Below are 10,724 nucleotides of genomic sequence, written 5' to 3' on the forward strand. Positions count from 1 at the left end.
TCAGGGTTTACTCGAGTAATTCGGTCAGGGGTTACTTAAGGAGTTCGGCCAGGGGTTACTTGAGGGTTCAGTCAAGGGTCACTTGAGGGGTTACTCAGTCAGAGATTACTCAGTTAGGGAGGTTACTTGAGGGGTTACTTAGTCAAGGATTACTCGAGAGGTTCGATCATGGATTACTTGAGGTTAGTCAAGGGTTTCTCATTTGCCGGTAGAATTTTGTTTTACTCATTCAAAAACGCAGGGAAAGCACTCAAGAAATGAAAATAGTATTGTACACCGGTGCACCCAGAACGCGGAAAGAACTTACTATTATTCAACAAAGAACATCCCGTGTATGACAAAGAACATACTTATATTAGACAAAGAACATACTTATATATATTTGATAATATATTCTTCTATACTTATATTCTTTAACATATGTTGATTAAACATGTTTTTTGGGTTTCAATAATACAAAATATTTTCTTTGCTCGTATAAACCAGGCATTAGTCAAGAAAATAGGATTTAGCTCTAAGATGGTGTAATATTGACGTCAGTTAATGCGTTTTTTTTTTGCATCTTAAACTATAAAACTCCCTCTCGTGCTTTCCCTCCTCCTCTCTTCACTTTCTCTCTCTTCAACACTCTACTCACCACTACCAATAATTCCACCATTGCACTTCTTCCAGAAAAAATTAGGGTTTAAATTCCTAATTTACTCAACGATCTTCGCCGAATTTCCAATCCCTAATTAATAAATTATGTAAGTTTAATTTCATTTTTCCCCTAATTCTAAGTTTCTTGTTCAATTTCTTGACATTTATTTTGTTTGCTTACATTGAAGGGGGGTGATTAATCTGGAAGTACGATGTCCGAGGAATGTAAACGGAATTTCAATCGATCCTAACCCTAGCTGGAACTTCGACAATCTTATGTCGGAATTGAGTTCGTTAGAGTCTAAGCTCTACAATAATGGCACTGATTCTTCGTTAAACCCTACACCTTTCATCAAATCACCAGCTCGGTAATTAGCTATGCTGTTCTTCGATTTGTATTACTTTTAATTAGAATTTTGTGTTTGTTTTTCGTGAATTGAGTTAGTTTATGGATTTGTGTAAGTGTGTGTTCGTGTGGTTGTAGAGATTTTCGTAAAATTGGAAGAAGAGAAAAGAGCGTGGAGAACTCGAAGGCGTTCGTAATGCGAATAGACGATTTTGAGATGGATGAATTTGATGATGATGATGGAACTGAAGCTGAAAGCTTGGTGCCATCTAGTCGATTTACGTTTACTGATATTTATCTCAGGTATTGTTTCCAAATTTTAAAGAAATGTAGTTACAGAGATGTTGATTGTTATGTTGGTGTTCAAAATTGACAAGTAATTACATTGCAATAGGCCAATAGTTTCTTGTCTTTTCAATTGAAGTTATATGCATCAATTTTGTAATCTTTGGCAGGTTAGTGATCTGTGACAATTAAAAAATTGATGGTATGAGTTGAGGCAATTGTTAGTTAAGAATATTATGGGAAGCTTAATATGTTTAACTATCATTTTATTAGAAAATATTTAAATCTTCTTTGGGTAACAGATTGCAAAGATAGTGTTCTAGTGTAATATATGCTAAGATGCTTGATTCTTCTAGTGAAAGTGATGATTCAGACGATGAACAAATGCAAGTTTCTGTCATGGATAAAATGGGAGTGGTAGAAGGTGCATTCCTTGAGGTGACGCATGAACACCAGCTCGGTGTTAAGGTTTGTTCTTGCTTTTATCTGGTTTGTGTACATTTATCAGCTATCTTACTTTGTACCCCTTGAAATTTTGCTAAAATGTCTAATACGTTGTGTTTAGCATCAAGTTTGTCTTAAATCTCAACTGTAGTATTGTATTAAATGTGCTCTTAGATCAATTTATGTAGTGTGCTTGCTTCCATTTTTAAAATGCAATTTACTCATGTCTAGTGTCCATACACCATGAAGTTTCATTTTAAAGTCATATAGCATTCTTTTCAATTCGTTGTCTCTCACAGAAAATTAATTTAATCCCTACATTCAATGAATGTTGCATTGTTGCAGCTGATATCCGCTACATGCCCTCCAAATTTCTTAGCTATCTGATTTTTATCTCTGTCAAATTCGGTGGGTTGGAAGCTATGTTAAGTCAAAGGCCATATATGATCTTCTGAAAGCACATTAGAAGGTGAAAAAATGATGAAGCAAAGCATTTTATGTAGTTCCCAAAGTTTTTTTTTAATAAAATTTAAATGCAAAATTTATGTCGAATATCTTATGTGTAATATAGTTGTGCTAAGAAGCTGCTTCTCTCATAAATTCTTAGGAAATGATAGATGTTGTTTGGTTGAGTATGGATAGCTCCACTAACCTAGGGGAGCCTTAGTAAGCAACTTCCATTATTGATAAATAGAACTTCCCCAGAAAGTGTTACTTTCCATGATTTTGTCAATCAACTAACTTCATATTCTTTCCACTCCCTAGGATTTTCACTTCCCGTGTATTTTGATGTCAACCGAACAACTACTCTGTCATTGTTCAAAATTCGTATAATGTTATATAATTATATAAAGGCAATTTTAGACAATTTCTTTGTGTTTTTTTTTTAAAAAAAAAGTCAATTTCTTTGTTTCTTACATTCATGGACTTAAGCCTAATATAACATTTATTTAAGAACATAGGGAGCATATATGTTTTGTGTAAAATCTGTATAAATACACTATTTTCGTCTTGTGGGTGTGTGCTCAATATATGAATTAAGATTCATTTTCTAGAACTTCACACCTTCCATTATAAAAGAATGCAAGTTTCCAAACGCAACCTTGAAAGGTGTGGCATCAATTTGCCCTTGTGCAATTCCTTCTGAATCATATACTTGGAGGGGGGAGGGTGCAGGGCGGACGGTTTTAAAGCAGACTCCCCTTTCGTTAGATAGAGAACTTATAAATGTTTCTTTTTAAGGAAATCAATGTACTTCATAAGATAGTAAAGATGCCACTTGGATTCATTTGTAAATTTCCTTTTTTTGGGAAGGAGGGATTAAGATTCTTTTTGGGCAGAAATTAATGGTTTTAAAAAATCTGACAGGAGGAGATAAGGAACCAATTAGCAGCATTGGAGACGCAGTTGGTGGCTGAAAAGGAGAAATCTACATCAGCCCTTGTTCAAGTTGAGAAAAACATTGACGTTAGACGGCAAATGGACAGAAAACTGGATTTGCATTACCAACGCAAGATGTAAGATACCACTTAGATTCATTTGTACTTTTTCTCGAGTGTTGTGGACCTTGTGGGCTCATCCCTTTTAGATGCTTTAGCATTGGCTGGATTTGAACCCATCTTTGAGGTTGTCACGGTTCAGGGAGTAGATGAAGCCGTCCACCCCCCGCGCCCCCTAGATCTGTTTTTTTTACTCATTTACATATGTTGACTAGTCTACTTAGCTTTCTCTTTTCTTTTTTTTTAACCATTGCAGTGCTGAAGCTCTTGATGATCACTTGACAGCCATTCAAAGGGATCATGAGCACAGATCACAGTTAGAAGAAAGAAAAATAAGAGATGATGCTGCTGTTGAAGAAGCCAAAAGAAAAGAGAAGGCTTTACAAGAAGAAAAGTTGCGCCAACAGAAGGCCAAGGAAGATCAAGAGGTTTGTAAACTTAACACTGTCATATATACGATAGCCTAAAAAGGAGCAAGAAAGGTTGGGGGTAAAAGTTGGGAGATACTAGAGAATGGATTTATTAATTATTACAATTAGAGAAGTACGAAATTAGATTTTAGGGGATATTTCTGTTTCACTTGGGTAATTAAATGGACCATTGTCACCTTTCTTTTCTGTTTTTGGGCTTCTGAACCCAAACAAACAACCCTTGCTGATTTTTTAAATTACTTCACTCTAAACCACATATTGCTATTTCTGATTTTATATTTTGAAGAACTTCCAAATCTCAGTGCAGTTCCATGCATCACTTGTTGGATGTTCCTATGGGAGTCACGTCAGTCAACCTGGGTTGGCTTCTAATTATGTGTTGCACGCTGAGAACAAACTTTTTCTGTCAAATTTGACGGAACTCTGGTCGTCTTATGATGCATGCTGCATTCTAATGTTCATCAAGTATTCTTTCCACTGAAGTAGGTATTTTGGACTTTGGAGTATATCATAACGTTGAATAGAGAGAGCTGCCTTTGAAGCATATAATGTACTCTTAGTTCTGTCTACATTTGATTGGTTTTATCTATTTATTTATTTATTTTACACCCTCTTTTCTTGTTAGGTGCAGGCTAGACTTGAGGCTGCTAAAAGAGCTGAAGAGGAAAGAAAAGCTGCACAAGAAGCTGAAAAGTTGGCTAAAGAAGCTGCAGATAAAATGAAAGAGGAAAATTTGAGGAAGGATTATGTTAATGCACAAAAGGCTGCATCAACCACATCTGCTGCAAATGTTTCTAAGGAAATGAAGTCATCAGGTATTACCACTTTTTTAGTTTGATTTAACAATCCTACATTGCTTTGTCTTATTGGGGTAAAAAGTGTACTCTCTTTCATTGTTTCAGTCTTGATAGCTTAACTACTTAAGCATTTACTATGACAGTTGAAATTGTCTGCTAGCCGCCTAGTTTAGAAGGGCAAAGGCGACAAGGAGGTTCAATGATTATGTTCAATGCTCTCACATGACTGACCTTTATGTGTCCTGTATTGGTTGGCTCATCTTTCATGACTGTGTGGTTATATCCTCATGGTGTAACAACCGGTATAATTCTTCTATATATTTTTGACTTACGTTGTCAGCAAGCATTAGATAACAACCTTGAAGTATCAAAGTGTAACTAAAGAAGTGAAATGTTGTGGACATTTAGTAATGGAATTCACTCTTCAATGTTCAAGGTTTTCTGCCTTAGGAACTCTTGTTGACATCAGTATATCAAGGTTTCATTGCTGGATATGTAGAATGTGTTAACACCTGTTAGAGAGATGCAGAAAATTTTGGTTACTGTGGAAATACAGTACCAAACGTAGTGCAGATTCATGACCCATCGATATTAAGCCATTTATTCTTCCTACAATTTTTTAGGCCAAATTGGTCTACTATAGGGTCAAGATGAATTTGTACCATAGTATTTTGGCAAGATGTGCTAACTGTGTGGAACATTACTAGGTTAATAGAGCTTCTTTGCTTGTCATTGAAATTTGTGTCAGCTTGCCCATTGTTTATTGTTTAAGAGACTTTTTACAAACTATTGTTTTCCCCTCATTCTCTTCCACAAGAGTGACTTTATTTTCTGTACTTCCAGCTTGTGTTGTATTGATTTTTCATTCAACACTCGTCACCTTAATTTTCTTTAACCCAATCAAATGATCCTTCCGGTTGTAGGTAATTTAGTTAGGGCTGCAGTGAATGCTTTGAAGCTTGAGGAGCGAAGGCTTCAGATTTACAAAGAATTAAATGATAGGAACCAGTTAATCATCTCTGGTTCTCATACGGTAATGCCTGTACCCAATATTTTCTGACAGTTGAAGATCAGTTTTTTGTTTCATGATCTGCACTTTTGCTATTGCCCTCTTTTCATAGGGTTGCTCCTTTTTTTTTCTTTGTGTGTGTGTGTGTGTGTGTGTGTGTGTGTTGAAGAGGGTGGGGGGGTTTGAGGTGTATGGTTTGACCGTGGGCTATACTTCAAGTATTTTACCCAAAAATATCACATCTATATGTCATGCAATTTAATTGAAATATATGTTGTTCCTCTACAGAATTTTGTCCCCAAAGAACGGGATATTAAAAGGACAATAAGACAAATAACTGGAACAATAGACAACGTAAGGTATGTCTTGCTCTGTTTTTGCTGTTAACTTTGGTATGCTGAAGTGGTAGAAGCCGAGCACAATATTTGTATGTGCTTTTGTTACTTGTGATTATTATTTAAGTGTAATATTTTGAATGTGCATCTATATTTCTTGGACATGACTACTAGTTTGTGAGTTGGTTGCTGATTAGAAATCAAATTAGCTACAGTATGAAATAATGCGAGAAATACGATTGTAAGTTGCCTGATCTTCCCTATTATGTCTCATAAGTAATTTGGAATAATATGGTTATAGTTACTTTGATGTTTAAAAGACTTTTTGATGTAACTCCATTCACCCCGCGATAAACTTCACGTATGGGTTTTGCTTGTAGGTTAAGAATAGTAATTAGAGAGAGTATAAAGTAAGTGATGGTGTGGGAATTTAGAGAGAATAGAAGGAGATAATATTAGAATTTGTATTTACAATGGAAATGTTAAGTTTTTCTAAAGCGGAGGATGTAGTATGTTTTATTTGACAGAATTCTGTACCTTTGAATTGTTGACGTTATTTGAGGTACGTTAAATTAGTGACTTTTGCTGTACTTGGTTACTTTGGTGAAACGTTTGTGAAAGCCAAAATTATCTATCTGATAGTAGTTATTTTATTTCAATTTGCTATGCTTGGGTTCTATGTTGAACTAAGGATGTATCACCTAAGTATATGACTCCTTGTTTCTTCCCTTTACAATAATCTGCTAGTAAGGACTTGATATCAGTCAAAATAGAATTAAGTTACTTTGCTACAGCCTTGGAATTGAAACATTGGTCATTCCGTTAGTGAAAAGCTCTTCTATAAAAGATTTTCAGCTTACCCGTCCACGAAAAGCTGTTCTTTGACCTGTAATTTAAATATCACCATGACATCCATCAGAGGTCGTTATGTGAGTAGCTATTATAATGTTTCCTTAAGGCTGTTACGTGTATATATAATATGGAAACTCCTGTGGAAGAACTTTAGACTTAAGGCTGTTACCTGTAATTGTCATGAGATGTGTTGTTAAATACTTAAAATAGCATGCAGGTTTCGTTGATTTGATTTTGAAAGATTTGTTTCATAATAATCTTTACTTCTCTGGGTTAATTAGAGGTGTGTAAGGGCTGGGGTTCATTAATCCCCTTGGACTTCCATGGGCTATGGCAGTATTCATAATGAATTGCTGTAATCCTGGCAGTTACCCTGTTTGTTGAATTGGCACATTGTATGAATGTTTTTTTTTTTTGAATCGACTGCAGGGTCCAATATGAAACTATTGTTCTTAAGTGATGTGTAATCGTATTGAGTGTTGCACTTAATAACTGTTGGCATTTATAGTGTCGATTTGATGAATGGACATGTTCTTAAGAATTTACTTTATGCAGATCCAAAGCAAGTAAACTGGTGGAGATTCTCAAGGACCCAGCTTGTCCTCAGTCTGTTGCTATGGCGATGTTTGCGAAGGAGGTACTACCTAGAATTTGATCCCTTAAAACAATTGCTTCCATAAAGTTCCTCGCTAGCTTGCTCATCTTTTTTTTCTTTTTTTTTTTTTTTTTTGGGTAACCCCTTGTGCTGTCATAAACTATTTAACAGAAATAATTCCATGGCGCCTGTGATATCGAGTGTGGTTTATTGATTGTATTGATTTAAAAAGTCTAATTTTGGAATGGTATTTGCTATCACTTTGGGTATTATGTCACTCAAAAAACTGGCAAATACAATACAAGATTGGATTTTAAGCTCATAACTATGTGTTGCATATTTACTGTTAAATCCGTTTGTTTCATGATACCCTAGTGATCATTTAGTGTAAAATTGAGCTGAATCTGTTTGTATTCCTTCTCATCCTTGCAGTAACTTATATTGATGTTATAGGCCTTTGATACTCGTTAACCAAGTTGTAGACGCAGCTACTAACCAACTATTCATGAATTTTAAGTCTTAGAGATATCTAATAGTGAATTACTAAACATTCAGAGGTATACCTTGTGTAACTTGCCTATATCCTTCTGAAAAAATAAATTTGTATTAAAACTGAACTTTCTCTATCAGTAGTCTTTGGCCATTGTTAGAATTCTGTTTTCTGATGTGTAAGCTTTATTGTGTATGTGCACCCAGCATATCTGAATATTCTTCTATTCTCCCTCCATAGTCATCTTGTACATACGCTGATGCACTTTCTTATGTTGATGTACAGATCACCTCTATTTTTGAAACAACAAGCCCAAAGTTCAACAGCTCTGCTTTTGCATGTGGTCATGTTATCGTCTATGTTAGTTCACAGGTACAGCTTGGTTGCTGCTGCTGCTTATGTTTTTATATATTCTTTGGGGATTTTCTGTGTAATAAACCTGATCACTTCTCTGCGAAGTTGTGCATTCGAAGGAGGGAAACTAAGTTATGAGAAAAAACATTGCCTTTTCTTATCTTGGATCACCTTCAATAGACGGTTTGAACTGAGTCATACGTCTTTTTGACATCACCATTGTTTAGAGGGGTAGGTGAATCTTCATAAACCCCTCAAACTGGTATAACTAGAATTATATGGCCAGCCCTACGGCTGACTTAACAAGGCGTATCAAGTTGCTTATTGGGTTTGGAATATTGGGGTAAGGCAGAGGGATTATTAGGGTAGTTGAACCTTTTTCCTAGGACTCGATCTGTATTATGCAATTTTTCTTGATTTTGTATTTGTTTATCTAAAAATCAGGTCCCAGCTGTCATGGATTGTCTCCTTGCTGAGTTTCACAAGGCTTGTATATACACTGTTCCGAAGCATATAATGTACTCTAAGGTAACCATTGAGCTAATTTATGTTTCGATACTTAGTCTGGAACTAGCCTCTTCGATACTTAGTCTGGAACTAGCCTCTTCTGTCTTTTCTTCGGTCCTTTTGTCATTATTTGTGTTTCTCCCTTCTGAGCTCCTTGCCTAGCTCTATAGTACTTCAATCATATTAAAAATTAATTTCCACATATCCAATGTTCCATCTTTTGTCAGAGATAGATATGTCTAGAGGTGTTAAAAAATACATGACTTTGTGGAAGATGAATGGAGGAAATTCTTATAACGATGGTTTTACACCTAGGGTCTGTTGTCCTATTACTCTCTGCAACAGATTTGGATGAAGAAATCCGTCAGAGATGAGAAACATCGTGGTGTTTAGTTTTTATTTTGGTGGACTAAAGCTAGAATCTCAAGAATTTAGTCAAAGGAGTAAAACTGAGTGCATAAAGTGCCATTTTTGTATTGGGAGAGGAGGCAAAGTGAAGATACTGTAACATTAAAGGTGAAGAAGTTACCCATTATTGAATGTTTGAAGTACAAATGGTGTTTAAGTGATCGGTGTCTGCCTTTAAAGTTAAAATTATATATTAAAGAACAACCCAATCAGCACTATTATATGGGCTAGAAATTTGAGAATTTAAGGAGCATATTAAGAAGATGCTTGTAATAAAGATATGTTGAAATAGAAATGTGGAAACACAGTGGGCATAGATTTAAAAACGTAGATGTTCAGAGGGAAGTTGGAGTTACAGATATTGAGGATAAGATGACAAGAGAATCAATCTTGAGGATAAATTTGCCATCAAGGAAGGTGGGGTGTTAATGGAGATTTCAAATGTTAAGAAGACTTGGTTGGAGGAAGATTAAAATGATATGTGCAAGAGCTAGTAATGGATAGAAGCGAATGGAAAAAGAAGATTTATGTTGACGGCCACAAGAGATAGATTATTGGTTCATGCAATGAACTCCATCCATTTGGGGATAAGGCTTTGTTTTGTTGATGTTATTTACTTGTTTGTCCATCTTTAATTGATTTAACAGCAATGCAACTCTCTGAAATATCAAAATTGATATCTTTCTCTCTTATGTATACAATTAGGCTGCATTTGAAACGGAAGAATCTTATTACAAAGCCATTGGCTATCGAGAAGAAAATGGGAAGATAGAGACAACAGATAGCTATCTGGAACGGATCGAATCCCTGATGAAACTATATGGGGCTCTAGTTCAGGTTTGCATAATTGTATTGCTTTCCAAGAAATTGTGGAAATTGCTTTCAATTCCCTCACATGTCAACTAAAATCATGTGTTATTTTTTTCCTTTTTATAGACGGTTGCTCAGGGTGCTCAGAACAAGCATGGCTTGGAAGAAGGTTGGGTTTGGCTTGCACGGTTCTTAAATGTTCTCCCACCTAATCGATACACTGCTGTTGCTCTTGAGGCTTTCCTAGAAGTAAGTTGGCATATATTCGGGATACTTGCTCTTCATGCCTTTGATATATCCTGATATATTTTGTCATGTACACAGATGGCAGGGTTTGCTCTCCATAGAAAATACAAGTCCCAGTTTGTAAAGGTACTAAACACCATTTCAAGGGAGTTTGTGCCTAAACTGAGAGCTCGAGACCCTAATGCTGGTTCAAAGATAAGTAGGATTCAGGAATACATAGAATCACAGAAGTTTCTACAGGAGCCAACAGGATGGCGTCTTCAGGGTGCTTTGCTGTCACACACTTTTGTTCCAGAAGCAGATCGAAGACAAGAGCAATATCACCATGCTCCAAGCAGACACTTTACCTATCATAGGTAGCTTCTGATGGTATAGCAGCTGCTTTGAAATCATAGTGTATTATAGAAGGCAATATGATACGTCTAGTGGTCTCATTTTTGGTATTTGCATTCTATGTTGAATATGATAAATTGGGTTCTAAAACTCTACTTCTTAAATAGTTATAAATGTCCTAGAAGTATCCCTTTTTTTAGTGAAAGAAATATCGCATTAAATTATATAGGTCTTCAATGATTGAGTCTTCATACATGTAGTTCTCGTATTAAAATGTTGAAAATTAAATCTACAAACAAAAGTTTATATGCTTTTTGTACACATTTTTGTGTGAATAAAAAAAA

At 35.5% G+C, this 10,724-nt stretch overlaps 1 protein-coding gene across 4 annotated transcripts; it reads left to right on the forward strand.

The window, feature by feature from the left end:
• Positions 1 to 616: 616 nt before the first annotated feature.
• Positions 617 to 10,694, forward strand: LOC145582769 (mRNA export factor GLE1-like). 4 transcript variants are annotated; one of them, XM_081639785.1, is made up of 15 exons: positions 617 to 746; positions 828 to 1,007; positions 1,124 to 1,288; positions 1,627 to 1,738; positions 3,083 to 3,231; positions 3,470 to 3,641; positions 4,270 to 4,459; positions 5,365 to 5,474; positions 5,739 to 5,809; positions 7,193 to 7,274; positions 8,008 to 8,094; positions 8,521 to 8,604; positions 9,697 to 9,828; positions 9,940 to 10,050; positions 10,126 to 10,694. In XM_081639785.1, coding segments are annotated over exons 1-15 (1,929 nt in total). In that variant the 5' UTR covers positions 617 to 744; the 3' UTR covers positions 10,408 to 10,694. The 4 variants fall into 4 exon arrangements, with proteins under 4 accessions (XP_081495911.1, XP_081495909.1, XP_081495910.1 ...); XM_081639783.1 differs by having other exon boundaries at positions 9,928 to 10,050; positions 10,126 to 10,693; XM_081639784.1 differs by having other exon boundaries at positions 4,276 to 4,459; positions 9,928 to 10,050; positions 10,126 to 10,693.
• The last annotated feature ends 30 nt before the right edge of the window (positions 10,695 to 10,724 follow it).

The sequence above is a fragment of the Chenopodium album genome, chromosome 15 (genome assembly GCF_948465745.1).
Source record: "Chenopodium album chromosome 15, dcCheAlbu1.1, whole genome shotgun sequence".
Classification (NCBI taxonomy): Eukaryota; Viridiplantae; Streptophyta; class Magnoliopsida; order Caryophyllales; family Amaranthaceae; genus Chenopodium; species Chenopodium album.

Bases quoted from the DNA above. Each gene is read 5' to 3' on its own strand.
- LOC145582769 (XM_081639783.1), top strand. The intron at 5,810-7,192 runs GTATGTCTTGCT...TACTTTATGCAG, and splicing joins GGAACAATAGACAACGTAAG to ATCCAAAGCAAGTAAACTGG. The intron at 8,605-9,696 runs GTAACCATTGAG...GTATACAATTAG, and splicing joins AGCATATAATGTACTCTAAG to GCTGCATTTGAAACGGAAGA.